Here is a 16,995-nt window from a genome sequence, read left to right on the forward strand (position 1 = left end):
TGGATATTTTTTTAGAGATGTTGTTGAAAATATTGTCAATTTATATTAATGCACATCTAGCATCTGCATGCTAATGATTGTCTAACACACTCAAAACAACCAGATGTGTCATGAACGATGGCTGCAGCTTCAGCCAAATGGGCAGCCAGCTCATCTGCAGTTTTTACCAGTGTCTCATACACAAAATGTTTCATTTCCCCATACAAAAAGAAATTAAAAGGACATCAGCAACATCTCTAAAACAATATTCATCACATGGCAGTTCGAACAGTCCATGAAATCGGTAGTGTCAAAACCTTCTAGTGGAGAAATGACACATCTGTGACATTTTGTCCAATAAAAATATGTTTCTTTTTATCTCCCATAAATTTTATAAAATTAAAACATACAGTTTTTGATACCCTATATATTGTTCTGAAAGCTAACAGCTGTTTGACTCTTTTTTAAATGTGTCTGTGCTGGCAGTATTTGGAGATTCTGCTTCTGAAATACTAGCTAGATTTAATGTCTTTCTATTCCTCAATCCATTTTTCTGCAGTCCTTATTCTTTGCATCCTATGTATTTCACGCTTTTGTCGTACAGGCTATATTATGTATCTCAGTTCCCACATTTCATTACTCTCCTCCACCCTACCGCCCAAGCTGCTGTTATCACTCTCCTTGTGTTTTAAATGGAATCATCTTCTACGCCCAATATTCCAATCCCCTTCCCCATCCCAGCCTGCAAAATGACATTCTGTTGAACAATAAGCAAGCACTTCATAGAAATAGAAAATTGACACTGTCTCCCTCAAAAATTTATTAATAACTGGTTGAAGTTAGAGGAATGACCTATATTATTCAATCTGTTTGGCTTCTCATAATGCAATGTCACCTTCAAAGTTACCTGTAAGATATCTCCCAGCATTCATATTTATAAAAATGAACTGGAAAGCATAAATTTGAAAGGGGCAAATGAAGTCACATACAAATACTTACTTAATTTGGTACTGTACATGTTGCATAGTATTCAAATTCAAGCCAACAAAAGTAATGAATAAAAGCTTCTTAGTTTACGTGCTGTGGGAAGTTAGCTTAGTACTTTTTATTCAGTATGTTCATCACAAAAAGACCTCATCCTCAAACAAAAATAGAGAAACAGACAATATGAGTGATAAAAATTGGGGGATTTATCTTGTAGTGAAATTTTAAACATCTGTGCAAAGAAGAATGTGTGATTTTTTATACATTCTAGTGACGACCTCCGCATGCCGAGATGATCAGTTCCGATGCCAAAATGGAAAATGTATCAGTCTGCAGTGGCGCTGTGATAATGCTAATGACTGTGATGATGTTGGTGAAGATAATCTAAGTTCAGATGAGAGGAACTGTGGTAAGTATTGATTCTGGAATTTACCTACTTTCCTTTTGTCTGAGGAACCTTAAGGGGATAAAGTATGAAATCAGAGACCCTATTCTGTTAATGGCTGGTAATCATAGTTGTTGCAGATGAAATCATGGGTGACGAGTGGATCACACATCACTGATATGATACAAGAGGAAGTGAGAGTATCAGTCTGTTTTTAGTCAATTCTTATTATTTAAGAAGTAAATTGTGCCTGTTTCTTTCTATGCATAAAAAAATACAATTGAAGTGTCTCAATGGACACCAAATAATGCAATGAGTAAAGACAACTAACCACCTGTGGTATAATGGTGACACTGTGCAGTGAGTAACTACAACAACAAGAAACTCGAGCACACACTCACTCATGCACATACATGTCTTCCACTCTCATGCGTGCATGCGAGCTCACACACACACACACACACACACACACACACACACACACTCACACACACACTCCTTAACTTCTTCTTAGTGTATGTATATATTTCTCAACACTTCCACAATGTGATGAATGGTTGTATGGTTGTTTGTACTCATTTCATTCCATGAAAGAAAATTTCGATTTACACTTCGGAGTGTTTCTTCCAAGTTATGATATTATTTCTTTCCAGTGACAAAAAAGAACTTTTTAAAATACTTGTAGAACTATAGTGACCATTTGGCTGGTTGTGGTATTTCCAGTAACAATCCGCAGCCAATGCAGGTCAACCACCAGAACAATGGATAAATCAGCGTCGACTTTTTAGTCTTTTCTGCTCACTTGACTCAAATTTCATAAAATATATATAAATAATCGGTCTTTATTATTCTCTTTCAATGTAAATGTTTTTGCAATTTGTGACGGTAAAATGGTGGTATCAGAAACTACTTGACAATAGCAAATAAATGTTTAAAATTTGATTCTTAGCTGGATCAGTTTCATGGTTGCCAATATTTTCTGTTTTGTTGTCTGTCCTATGGCATGGGATATACAAATAGCCTTTATGGCATGGGCCATGCAGATGTTCTTCATGATGTTGATGTTGACTATGCAAGTAGCCAACTGAATCTCATACTATCAGTGAGCTGCATTTATGAAGAAATCATACAAAGAGACCAAAATATCTTATTTAGTTACAAAAGATAAAAATGAACTGTTATAGTTCTACGATCAAACATCTGTGTACCTATTACATTAATTCCTTTAACAGCATAATTCTTGCTGTAGACTGTCAAATCATACTTGCACTAAAAAGGGAAGGCAAATACACTAAAAAGGTAAGGTAAAGTCTGTGGTGCTCAATCTGTGAATTGACTTCTGCCCTGACTGCATGTAGAGCATAGTCTTTGTGTTTGCTGCGACTCTACTAGGGGGAATGTGGCAAGTCAGTCATCATCCTGTATGTGTTTTACCTCTGGAAAGGATCTCCTATATTCAGTTTGGTAGCAGGCTGAATGGACCTGGGGCTATGCCAGAGGAACTGGAATGGGAAAAAAATCCCTGCTCCTAGATGGGACCTCAGGGGCTGATGTAAGGCACTCAGCTGCTAGACCACCATGGCCATTACACGTGCACTCTGTATGTGAAAAGTATCTGAAACTCCCTGAATCGATTCCGTGTTATGTCAAGTTTCGAACCTAGAGTAGGCCTACATAAGTGTAGACACAGTGTGTTAACACATTAACCAATTTCTTGTTAGAGTGTCAATAAAGAACTGAATGAGTTTAAATGGGTCATGATTGTATAAGCTTACAATTTCTGATACATCATTTAGACTGATTTCACAGTATTTGGGGCCACTGATAGAGATATTATTATGAAGTGGAAATGTCAGAAAAGTATTAAACACAATAATTGCCCTGATTTCCTAAGGTATTTACTTCCAGACTACACTAACTAAACAAATTATCAGAAATCCGTAACAGAATCTCTCCAATCAAACCACCTACCCCCTTATCAAGTTACAATTTTGTTCTTGCTGTTAGCAATGAAAACTGAGTTTAAGAACAGGAAAATATGTGTGGATTTAAAAAAAAAAAGAGTCAAAAGTATTTTGTGATCCTGTGGATAATTTAGTTTTAAAATTAAGATGTTGATAGACTGCTGCAGGTACAACTAATAACCAAGGAAACTGCTATGTATAGAACCAAAATGGCACTTCATGATCTGTGGAGAATATTATGAGACAATCTTAAGTTTCTTATAAACAAGTAGCTTTAGAAAATTGTTTTGAAATACCATCTAACTATCATACTCAGTAGCATGTACTCATCAAAAGAATTAAATACTTCTAAGAAAGACCCAAAAGTATTTCAGTATTGCTGAAAGTAGAACAGAATCAAGTTTGTGGTGTTTAACTTTTCGGTTACCTCCCAAAACTGGTTCTTCAGTATTAATCCTGAAAATAATTTAATTTAATGTGCTTAATTGTGAGTAAAAGTGTTCTGATAATGTGAGACCTACATTTATTATCATTATCGGGATGAATCGTAATTTTGATATTTTTTTATTGCAGCACAGCAAAGCTGCCCTTCAGATCAGTTTCGATGCAACAACTCCGAATGTATTCCATCATCATGGGAATGTGATGGTTTGCCAGACTGCCTTGACAATTCAGATGAATCTGAACTTTGCCGTAAGTCTATAATTTTATGGAAACAAATACTATAATAGTTATGCATTTTCTATTTCTAGATCATTTCCGTAACCTTCTTACTTTCAAACATATTTTAGTAAACCTCAGAAGACAAAAGAAGAAATGAGTATTTCACAAGTGGGCATACAGTGTACAATAAAGACTATAGAAAACCTATTTTCCTCTCATAGTAAGCTATTATTTGTTCTTTTATTTAACTAATTTGTGACTAAAGTCGAAAAGCTATATCTGACACATATTGAAGAACATTCTCAGAAAATATTTTTAACCCCTGCATTACATAAATTTTTTATCTAAAAATATGATCTTTGTCAGAAGGAAAACATTTGTGAGAAAAAAAGACCATAAGACATTTTAAAGTTGCCTCCCCCTGACATACTAAATAAAAGAGAGCAGCCTACATCAAACTTTGAAATTTATCATTTCTTTTTAAATTTGGAAAATATAAAATGAATGACATTGTCGTTGCTTAAGATTTTATATGTTGATATAGTTCATGAATAGAGACAAAGGATCCAATATTCTCAAGTTTTCAGTGCCTGATGAATTCATTGTATTAAGAGGCTGTCTAGATTGTTCAATGTTGTCAAATGAGATATTACATTTTGCAAGTATAATCTGTTTCGCAAATAGTGACTAGGTATCAACACAGTTGTTTTTCTGGAGTATACATCTGATTCTTTAGCAAACATTAGAGCTTTCTTCCCCCTTTACAGATTAGTTCCTTCTCATTTCACATACAAATGGTGTTTACTCAATTATTTATTTTTAACAGATTATTCGTTGTAGGAGGTATTTGTTTGCTCTGTATGTAAGTTTGTTGATTTTTATTAAATGACCATTTGAACAAAAAGTTATCAGTCCTTAGAAACCTCATTAGGACAGAGTTATCTTTCCTAACTGAGTCTAATAGAGGTCTTTTTAAATAAAAGTTCATGTTTTAAAATATGGATATTGACAAGATGAACTGTAGAAAATATGTATAGCAGTAGCAACTGGGGTTAAACCATTCCTGGCCCTTATATCTCAAAAAATCTTAGTCCATTTTTTTTATTTGTAGGACCTGAAAATTTAAAACATATTTTTGGTGAAATTATCATTAACATTGGGCAAAATTGGAATCTACTTTTGGTGGTGTAATAAGCAAGAAATTTTGGCAAAATAAGCATGATATATACGCACCCTCATTTCAAAATAAGAAACGAATACAACAAGCTATGCATAATGTAAAGCAAAGTGGAGTGCACAAAGCATTTGGTAGTGGCTACTACACAGTTGCTTGCAGAAATTGGCAGTGTCATAAATGATGTAGATCAGGCCTGACATCTACAGTGTCTCATGCAACCATAGTTCAGAACAACCTGCACTATGTTATAGTATCCACGATTTCACATAGTACCATGTTTAGCTTGTACAAAAATGTATGCATTTCTTTGTTCTAAGATGCTAGGACTTCCAGCTGAGTCCTACACTGTCATTATGCAGTATGTATCTCATAGAGACCATTCAGCCGCTGTTTGACGTGGTACCAGAGCATAATGTACAAGCACTTTGATACGTTGTTGCACTCATGCACAGGTACACTCTTTATTTTGTAAATGCATTCTTATGCACATTCTCTTACCAAGTTGAGCTTCGCCAGTCATTGCACAGTACCAGAAATCAAAATTTATCTCAGCAATATTTGAGAATATGTCTCTCTGTGGTACAGTGGTTAATTTATTACTTAAAAATGAATATGAACAGTCACAACTACAGTAAACTTTTTTTTAATATGAGGTTACTGGCTTTGGGCTGTTTTAGACCATCTTCGGACCTCGCACCGTGATGGCAGATGGTGGCTCTGAACGGAGCAGGCACCCTGCCTCCATAAATGCTAACAGTTAGCACATAGTATTGGTGGAGGTGTAGCACCTGCTCCATTCACAGCGACCACCTACCAGCATTGTGCAAAGTCTGAACATGGTCTCAAATAGACCAAAACCAGTAACCTCGTATTAAAAAAATTTATTGCAGCAATCTCTGATAAAATTGTTCATATGGATACAGTAGTCTGTGAAACAGAAATTATTACATAAATATGCATTTTGAGGCAGAATTTGCGTCTATATTTGCATTTATTGCAAATGTAAATTTTCAGCTTCCTATTTATTTGGTTGTCCATCTTTACTTTCTCCTTGTTTGAGCCTGTTGTTCACCATTGACTTTGGTATTCTGATTTCATTTATTCTTGCGGCATGTTTCTTTCATTTGTTTCTGTATTTTACTATTCTGTCAGTCATATTTAAAATTGCTAGTATTGTTTAACTTTCTCAGGCGTATGTATTTTTTATCTCCTTCTATTATCTCTATTTTGTTAGCTTTTTAATTCGTCAGTATTCAACATTTACAGTCACATGCAGTGGTCCCACAGCCATTATTGTTTAGAATTGATGCGTTGTTTCCTATCTCTTGCTTCTATTTTCATTGTCCCTTAGAAACACTGAAATTTAGGGACCTATTTGCTGAAGTCATCATTTAATGTGTTATTGAAATCTTAACGTAACCATAAAACAATTTCTCAATATTTTCATTTTCTTTAATAACAACTAACTCACTTCTATAAATCCCATAACTATTATCTTTTTTGTAAATATATTTAATTTTGTACACCTGTGCCACTATCATAAACCCCTGTTGAAGATTGCCTCTAGATTCACCTAAAACATATTTCTAGTGTGGTCAGACAGTAAAGTAGATAGAGGTTTCCAAACTAAGCTTCTTACGTATCTGAAAAGGGGAGTTTACAATCTATGTGTATTACTAGTTTTTAATTTTGGCATTGAAACATGGATTTTTGATGCTAAAACCACTCAGTATGAGAGGCTTGTTCAGTGGGCAATGGAGAGATGCATTTTGGAAATTAATAGGAAAGGCATAAAGCAAACAGATGTATAAGGGAACAGACTGCAGTTGGAGATGTAATTAAGACCAGAAAGAGAATGAAATGAGAATGGTGGGACATGGAGCCTGGCAAATGCGTGGTAAAAAAGGAGTCATTTGTTGTATTCCAAAATATAAGACAGGAAAGAGATGGTGGCCTAATAGAAGGTTAGTAGGTGATAGTGGAAAACATGCAGAAACTCCATGGAAATGATGCATGTAAAAGTTGTATATAATAATGAACACTTTTAGTCCACAGATCATATCACTTTATTTTTACTTTCTGAAATTATTATGACGTTCACCTTCAAAATTTGTAGTTCCTTTTGCATTTTGTTTGTTTGTGACACATAACCCATACATATCACACTAGTACTTTGATCCACCTTTCTGTTCAAAAAATTTGTAATAATTTAAAAGGGCTGTTAAACTGCTCATAATCAGTCCTACTGCATATCAGATGTTCATTGTAAACCCAATAGTAGGGCTTTCACTTGATTCTCTCTGATCTAAAAGTTTTCACCCTTTTGGAAACTGGCCTGATCACACTGCAAGGTCCTGGCTGCCTTGGACATGTGGTCTCTTTGATGTAGTCTGTCCATCTGGGTTGCCACTGGTTTAGATATGCCACTACTAGCATTACCTGTTGGCTTGCTTTGTTAGAGCACACACTTAATTGCCCACTGATGTTGTCTTAGTAATTTTTGGAGTAATATTAAGACATATAACATAAAAATAGTGTTTCTTGAACAGTTTTCAGACTAGCTTGTGAAAGGTACCTATCACTGTTAAGGAGTTTACAGTAATTGTAACCTACAGTGATGACTTGGTATCCAAAATTTGACTTAAAAGTCAGCTACAGTGCAGACCACAGCCAGTATGTTGCACAGTTTGAGCTTCAGAATCTCCATTCTGTAGTAACAAGCAGTATCCTTAAGGCTATTTTTGTTTCTGATGAAAGATAATTTTTAGTATCAACAGTACCCAGGCATGAAATGTGTACTGACTATACAGTTTTTTTGACAACCTGTGCCTTAAAGTTTCAAGCATGTTTTTAATATCTTATATGTTATTACACGCATTCAATTTGGGTCATCATTTGCAAATGCATTATGCACACTGCACTAACAAATGAATCTATAATGTTTACACAGGGCACAGGAAATGTCCAGAGACAGATTATAAATGTAATTCAACTGGACGTTGCATTCCTCTTGCTTGGGTATGTGATCATGAAGATGATTGTAAGGACCAGTCTGATGAAAGCATAGAGCAGGGTTGCTTACAGGCACCCTGTTTATCACAGGAGTTCCAGTGTCTTAATCAGCAATGTATATCCATGGTAAGTTTAATGCATTAAGGACACTAATACGTAATGCTTAAAACAAAAATAAGAAGAATAACTACTGTGTTAGCTGAATTATATAAAATCAGATGGAAGATATAAAATATTTATAGCATTATTTATTTTATATTACTTATCATTGACAAAATAAAAGTATGATGATTATTCTCCAGTTACTAAAATAATTATTGATGCAAATATGACAATAAATTAATGCAGTGCCCATCAAGCTTTATGTCCAGAAGACAGTACACAACTGTTTAGAAGAAGGTCAATTAAACTGTATATACACATATATATTTTTACGAAATGAAACTTGACTTTTTTCTTATTACTGCCCAACATTATATGGTATTACTATAAACAAATAAAATAGTTGGAGATTTTATTTTAATATCACATAGTTGTCAGGTGCAGGTTGTGGAACTAGGTGGAGAGGAGAGAGAGTTGAATACTCAAAAACCTGAGAATCTGGAAAAAGAAATGTATTAGAGGGGATAGGTAATAGAGTGTGAAGTTAGGAGAGAAAGGCAAATAGGAACAAGAGGCAACAGAGTCAGTACAGGAGAGAGGATCAAAAGTTGACAGCAGAAGTTTGAAACAAAAACAAGAAAAAGTAACAGATCATAAAATTAAAAAAAAAAAGATATAAAGATGGGAAACAAAGAATAATTAAAACAGAATTTTCTATCTGCCATCAAGGTGAGATGAAGAACCCAAGTTCTGAAGCTGAGCCAGTTTATTCATCACTTTGTTTACTTACCCATCTGGTCCTTACAGATTCCACTACATGGAGAGACAAATGGTTTCTCTCACACTTTTGTTTATAGTATTCTCAGAATTTTACATTTGCATGATATATATTATAGCAGAGAAGGTGAGAAATTTAAAAAGAGACAAACAGCAGGAAATGTTGAGAAATTAGTTGGCAACTTTCATATGGCAACATTTATTCTGGTTGCCCTTTTCAATGGAGTAAATCTTATCAATAGTCTTTAGTGTTAAAGAGCTGTGCAACAATGTCATAAAGCAATGTCTTTGTGGCTATTTGAGGAGTATGCAGTGTCACACAAGGATGTTACCAAATATATGTGGTTGACAAGAAGAATCTCAAAGTAGGTGTCATTATGGTGTGGATGCCAGATTCATCACACAGTGGGGAGAAATGGTCATCTTTCTCTTGTCCAGGTTTTTCAATTTGCTAAGTGTTAACAACCTTTTTCTCCATATCCTTGTCTCACTGCCTAGGATACCATAGTTCTAAACTATTGCTATTTTACAGACTACTTTGTTGTCTGTGGGACTGCAATATGTAATATTTTCCTGTTTTTTGACACTTTGTTAGTTTACTATAATTTGGCAAACTTTTATTTTGAAATTAGCACTACACATGAGCCTCATTCACCTGGCCCTTCATTAATAAGTTTTTCTGATCCATCCACTATTTTTGTTTGTGTGTTTCCTTTCCTGTTTTTTAACTTGAAAAGGTGCAGTATGCCGTTGCTGTGGTACAGTATATATACAGTTGTTATTTTAGCACCACAAGCAGCATAGGGATTGCCAATCCCCCATTTCCAGCTGCCATTGTAACGGTCGTTGTAGATCTCGTCCTTACAGAGTTAAGAAACTGTACTACTCGTGTTCTTGGGTTTTGAGTAAGCATGTGTGAAATAGTTTCGAAGTGAAAGAATGTGGTTTCTTTGGTGACCAAAAAGTTGGAAATACTAAATGCAATAGACAAAGTAGAAATGCTGAAAAACACAGCTGCAACATATGGTGTAGGGGCAGCAGCTGTGTCAGACAGGAAGAAGAACCGAAAAGAGATTGAACACTTCTGTTTTAAAACTGTGACTGAAGACTATTTGCAGAACCACGGTATGATGAAGAAAGCAACAATGAAACATTGGATGGAGCATTATTTGTTTGGTTCAGTGAGAAAAGAGAGCATGCAGAGGCAATGGCTCAGCTGGAAAACGTAATGGTTTATGTAGAATGTCAGCCAGAAACAACTCCTGCCGAACTGGTGTTAGTGAGGTATCTACACAATAATGCTGCCCTAAAATGCCACCCATTTTTGAAACAAAAGAAACATACACTATTTCAATAATTAAACATGAGTAGACTAAAGTATATATAAGTGCCAAAAAAGTTTTTCTTATTAATGTCAAAATAAAAGGTTTGTATATTCTAGTACATATTAGAGTCATTAGATTTAGTAGAATATATCTAGATTATCTGGGTTTTCGGTGATATGGATGACATCACGTCCCACCTGGTCCAGATAAACAAGATTTTTGTGCATTTATTTTTCTGCTATTAAGTTAAGATCCTGTTAATATAAATTATTGGTTCTCTTTTGTACAGATTTTTTACTGTGATGGTGATGATGACTGTGGAGATGGCAGTGACGAACATGAGCACTGTTTAAAAACTTGCTTGAATAATGAGTTTCGCTGTGACAATGGTAACTGCATTCTTTCAACGTGGGCCTGCAATGGTGCAGATGACTGTGGAGATAATTCAGACGAGACAGAAAAGGCATGCTGTAAGATATTCAACTGTTTAAATAGCCTTTTGTTTTTTCTCCTCTGACTTAAGTTGTGTAATTTTCATCCAGTTACCACAATATTTTTTTTTACAGCAAATGAAACAGAAATATCATGTAAGGATCATGGATTATTCTCATGTACAAATGGCATCTGTGTGAATGAATCCTTGCTGTGTGATGGCCAGGACAACTGTGGAGATTATAGTGATGAAGAGATGTGCAGTAAGTTCAGAAAATTACAGCTAAATTCCTTGTTTGATTCACTTAATCTGTTTTGTGATGTGTATTACATTATTAACCCGAAGAAAGTAATTGGCAGTAATGACCAATTGTACTAAAACAAAATTCTCCATGTATTGTTTTTGTAGATTTCATTTCTGATTCTGTCTCTACTAATTTTATGTCTTTTCGCTAATAGCTTATAAAAGAAACACCACTGTTCATGCCACCATGTCAAACACAACAAACATTGGTAGAAGTTTAAAGGTTTTACAGGTATGAACATTACTTGTAATGTTAACAGTATGAAAGAAAGATTACTAAGGAAGCCTTGTGATGACAATGTACATGTGTTTTCTTTGTTACCATCAGCAAAGTTACAGGGAGAGAAAAGGAACTGGAATTTAAAATTTGTTTTCAAATGGACTGGCTCTTGTATTCTTAGTGTTATACATCTTCCCTGGCCCCCAGAATATTGGTGGATATTCATTTATATTTCTTATGTTCAGCTTTCTGATCTTTCCCTGTTGTAAAAAGAGCACAAAACAAACTTAGTTGTCGAATGCATTCCAGTCATGATTACTCTCTGTGTACATATATTATTGTTATCATTCCATGACCCAATAAACGTAGTTATGTAAGATTGTGAAGGCTCTAAATTAAGATTGTATCTAGTTTTTCCTCTCAATCTTTTGTGCATGGAATATGATATTTAAAAATAACAATATGACAACAGGTATTCATTGTCATACTTGTGACGCAGTTATGTACAAAAACGGGTTTCTTAGATGTAGAAGTAAGCTTATTTCTTTTAGTCCCATAAAATGAGAATGGATGTGGTGTCATTAATGAAGATTTTTCTTTTATTCTTTTACAGATATCAATGAGTGTGCCAATTCTAAAGTTTGCATGCATGATTGTGTTGATCTTAAAGTTGGCTATGCATGTACTTGTCGCCCAGGCTTCAGAGTAAATCAAAAAGATTGGCATCTCTGTGCAGATGTTGATGAATGTGCAGATCGTCCTTGTAGTCAGATATGCCGTAACACAATGGGCTCATATGTCTGTTCCTGTGCTGATGGTTACATATTACGCAGTGATAAACACTCTTGCAAAGCCAATACTAGTAAGTAACTCACATTTAAGGCTAACAAAAACCATGATTCAAAACAGCTATAAGTTTAAAAATGCATAACAGTTTAATGACACTTTAATGTTCTGTGCTGAACTGGAACTCAGATGTATGCATTTACAGTACAGTGCTCTTCCATACTTTTATCTGTCATGAATTTTCAGTGCTAAAATCCTCATTTATATAATAGCACTTAACATTTTGTTATTAAGTAAAATTGTTGATTAAAAATTTAATTTTTTATTGTCTGCTGTCAAGGAACAAAGTAAAGAAATATGTACAAGATGAAAGTTGTAGGTGGTTACCCAGTACACTTACCATCCAGAACATTATGACCACTTACTCACCATCAGTATAAACTCGTCCAGGCAATGGCAGCATAATCTAGTGAGGAATGACTGCTTGTCAGACAAGCACATGGAGCATGTAATATTATTGAGTGTGCTGTGCATGTGCAGAATGGTGAAGGACCTCCGTCTATCTGAGTTTGACCAAGCGCAGATTGTGATGGCCCAAAGGCTCAGTGTAAGCATTTCAGAAACTGCACAACCTGTTGGGTGTTCAAGGAGTACTGTGGTGAGTGTCCTCAACACATGGCAAACGAAGATGAAACCACATCTACATCTACATCCATACTCTACAAGCCACCTGACGGTGTGTGGCGGAGGGTACATTGAGTGCTAAAAATCCTCATTTATATAATAGCACTTAACATTTTGTTATTAAGTAAAATTGTTGATTAAAAATTTAGCAGGTCCAGATGTTGTGGAGCTGGGCGGCCATCTCTCATTACATATTTCATATGTTGTAAGCTGGACAGTCTGGTAAAATAGAACTGGTCACAAACTGTGGCAGAACGAACCTCAAACTTTAATGCTAGGCAGAATATAAGTGAGTCTGAACACACAGTGCACCGAACTCTCCTAACAATTGGCCTCTGCTGACGGCATCCCATGCATGTGCCAATGTTAACACCATGACATCAGCAACTATGACTGAAATGGGCACATAACCGTCAGCACTGGACATTGGCGCAGTGACAGAGCACTGCATGGTCTGATAAATCTCGATACCATCTTCATCATGCTGATATGAGGGTACAAATCCATCGTCTTCCAGGAGAACAACTCCTTGACATTTGTACTGTGGGATGGGGACAAGCTAGCAGTGGCTCCATTATGCTCTGAGGAACACTCACATAGCATTCCATGGATCCTGTGGAGGTCATGTAGGGGACCATGATACACTGGTTGCAGATCATGTACACCCCTTTATGATGATTATATTTCCCAACTGCAGTCGCATTTTTCAATAAGATAATGCACCATGTCACATGACCAGGAGTGTGATGGAGTGGTTCAAGGAACACAGTGGTGAGTTTCAGTTGATGTGCTGGCCCCCCAACTCACCAGATCTGAACCCTGTCGAACACATCTGGGATGTGATTGAACATGATGTCAGAGCTCATCACCCCGTCTCCGAATTTACGGGAATTAGGTGACTTGTGTGTGCAGATGTGGTGCCAACTCCCTCCAGCGACCTACCAAGGCCTCATTGCTTCCATGCCATGATGTGTCACTGCTATTACCTGTGCCGAAGGTGGACATACTATTGTTAGGTTGGTGGTCATAATGTTCTGGCTAATCAGTGTAAGTGAATTGTTTCTTCCCAGTGGACTTTAAAACAAAATTGGTTGTAATAAAAATTGTCATCCATTTGATACTGGAAGTCAATTTGTTTTTAAAGTCATCAGTTAAAAGTAATGGGTTGGAGTGGAACGGAGAAGTTAGAGGCCAATAAAGTTAAAAAGAGCAGTGCATCAATACACATCGTGTTGTAGCTTGTGGTACGCTGAGAAATGTTGCTGTATACAATATATAAAAGATTTAACTTTAGTAACAGTATCCATTCACAAATTTGAGTAAATCTTTGTTTAATGATGCTACATGACTGGTTCTGGACTTCAAAGATTCATATTGAATTAGTCACTTTTATGGTCTTGTTTTTACGTACACCATTACATCACAGACAGACCAAAATATAAGTTAAATTTTACTTTTAACAGATGATAAAATTTGAGGCTTAGAAACTATGAGTGGCACACATACACACCACACTGTTTTTGTTATATTTAGTGTCCAGTCAGTGCGGAAATGGAAGTGATTAACTGATTGAATTCTGCAGATGTGCTTGCCACATGCCAAGCTGAGTACTACATCATTTTTGTCTACCGCATCTAACTGAACTACGTAGCCTGTGTTTAATCTTATACGCAGGCCAAGGTTACCCATGTGGGTTGCCTCGCTCTGTACAGAATATTTATGAAGTGCTTTCTTCAGTGTGTCCTTGTGTCATTTATCTTGTGCAGATGAACATTATTGTAGGTGTAAAAATTAGTGTCTGACTGAGAGGCTTGTCAGTGAATTAATGGTTGTTACAAATCTGCAGACATGTGAAGATGGCTTTTCCTTGAGTAGCTTATGGTTCCATTTTGGTAACCCATTCAAAAGTTAGATGTCACTTTCACTGTACATCAGTTTTCAGTGTTTCCTTCTAGCTAAACCTCCACAATACCTAGTGTACTGCAAGTATTGTTGTGGTTGCCAGGAGAGCCAACACCGTGTTACTAGAGGAGGCCGAAAGGCATGCGATTTAGCTCACGCAGCCTGGCGTGAGGTCTGGAACAGGACAAGGGAATTAGAATTTAGAAACAACGGACATAGCTGGTGGAATACTTAACTTTAATCCATTAATGACAAACGTCAGTCTTGACGGTACATGATACACAATATCAATAGAAACTGATAATGGTGCCTTGCTACGTTGTAGCAAATAACGTAGCTGAAGGCTATGCTAACTATTGTCTCGGCAAATGAGAGCATAGAAGTCAGTGAACCATCGCTAGCAAAGTCAGTTGTACAACTGGGGCGAGTGCTAGGAAGTCTCTCTAGACCTGCCGTGTGGCGGCACTTGGTCTGCAATCATTGATGTGGCGACACGCGGGTCCGACGTATACTACCGGGCTGTGGCCGATTTAAATTCTACTACCTACCGTGTGGTGTCTGGCGGTGACACCACATTCCTCCCCCGCAAATCGGCGTATGGTTGTGGCATAAGGCTTCTGCCCGCCGTGGGGAGGACCGCATATTGACGTACGCGACGAGGTGGGGAGCCTAACAACAGGCGAAGCTGTGCCACCCGCACCCTACCATTCGGACTGCGGGGAGCTAGGAAGCGCCTGAGAACCTGCTCCAGGGTGCACGCCAACATGCACTGTATGCGCCCGTAGAGAGAGAGGAGGGGCCGAAGGGTCAACCTCTGTCGGGCTGGGGCACCCGATGGGCGAAGACGACATATGGTCCGGACCGGGCAAGAGTTCCATGTCGGAGGACAACTGGTCACGGGAAGCGATCGGCGGCACGTGACCCAGGGAGGTGCCCATCGGTTGCAGCGACGCGTCCACTTCGGGCGTCGCCATAGGGCAAAATGGAAGGCAGCGTCGGTAACACCTGGGGCTGAGGTGAGCCAGTAGATGGGTCCCTGGGGCACTGACCAGACGGCAACGTCGCTGAAAGCAGACGGCGAGCGGCAGATCCCGTGCGACGACAGAGGCACAACTGATTGAGGTGCCAACGCACCTCACCAGCGGCCCCCAAAATCAGATACATAGCGCTGCCGAGGCAGCGAAAAATGTGCCCTTCGAGCCAACGCCGTGAACCTTGATAGTGGCGATAGTAGACAACGTCACCTGGAGCAAAAGCAGGTGTCTGCCGCTGCACAGGAACCTGATGCGGCGGATGTAGCAAAGACATCAAGGTTCGATGATGACGACCGTGGAGCAACTCAATCGGCGAGCGACCATCTCGGGGCTGAGAGCGATATGAGAACAAAAAGAGCAATAACGCGTCCTCCCGAGAATGCGACTCTTTGAACTTCAACATCTGTGGCTTGAAACTCCTGACCAATCGTTCAGCGGCACCGTTTGACTGTGGTGAAAACAGTGTGGACGTCAGATGTTGAATACCATTGGCCTTGCAGAATGATTGAAATTCTGTGGACATGAATTGTGGGCCATTGTCGGAAAAAATAGTCTGTGGAAGACCTTCAATGTAAAAGATAGCGGTTAACACTTGGAAGGTGGCAGATGACGTCGTGGAAGACATCCGGACAACAGATGACGTCGTGGAAGACATCCGGACAACAAAAGGAAAATTACTGAATGAATCTACCACAACCAACCATCGAGCATTCCAGAATGGACTAGCAAAATCGATGTGTAAGCGTTGCCAAGGGGAAGTTGCTTTTGGCCATGCAAAGAATTTCCACGGTGGTGCTGATTGTTGTTCGGCACACACCATGCAAGAAGAGCACATATCGTAATTGCGGCATCATTTCGGAACCAAGTACAATGCTGACGAGCAAGTTGTTTCGTTCTCACTATACCCCAATGTCCTTGGTGGAGAAGCTGTAAGACAGGGGACTGTAACGAACGTGGTACCATGACCCTGGACTGATCATTATCAGAATGTAACAGCAAAACACGACGTCGTACAAAAAGTCTCTCCTTGTGAGCAAAAACTCGGCTAACCAACGGGTCCCCGATCCGTGACTCTGACAAGGGTAATTGCGTAGCAACAAAACACAGAACGGGAGGAAGGACAGGGTCAGCAGCTGTGGCTGTAGTTACACGACAAAAATCAATCGGAAACAATTCGACCACATCATTGGTTTCTGCATCAATGAACATGCAAGCAAGTTCGGAGGAATCGAATGCCCTATCCTCAACAACAGGCAAGTGGGACA

The 16,995-nt window shown here is 37.9% G+C and overlaps 1 protein-coding gene across 2 annotated transcripts in view; it reads left to right on the forward strand.

Annotated features, from left to right (window-relative positions):
- LOC126278124 (low-density lipoprotein receptor-related protein 1) overlaps nt 1-16,995 on the forward strand; it is a 688,899-nt gene that overhangs the window by 560,552 nt on the left and 111,352 nt on the right. For both annotated transcript variants that reach the window (XM_049978010.1, XM_049978009.1), the window contains 6 exons: nt 1,235-1,372; nt 3,886-4,005; nt 8,103-8,290; nt 10,658-10,838; nt 10,935-11,063; nt 11,938-12,186. In XM_049978010.1, the coding sequence (XP_049833967.1) occupies nt 1,235-1,372; nt 3,886-4,005; nt 8,103-8,290; nt 10,658-10,838; nt 10,935-11,063; nt 11,938-12,186 (1,005 nt within the window). The remainder of the gene's footprint in view (nt 1-1,234; nt 1,373-3,885; nt 4,006-8,102; nt 8,291-10,657; nt 10,839-10,934; nt 11,064-11,937; nt 12,187-16,995) is intronic.

The sequence above is a fragment of the Schistocerca gregaria genome, chromosome 6, assembly GCF_023897955.1.
Source record: "Schistocerca gregaria isolate iqSchGreg1 chromosome 6, iqSchGreg1.2, whole genome shotgun sequence".
NCBI classification, from domain to species: domain Eukaryota; kingdom Metazoa; phylum Arthropoda; class Insecta; order Orthoptera; family Acrididae; genus Schistocerca; species Schistocerca gregaria.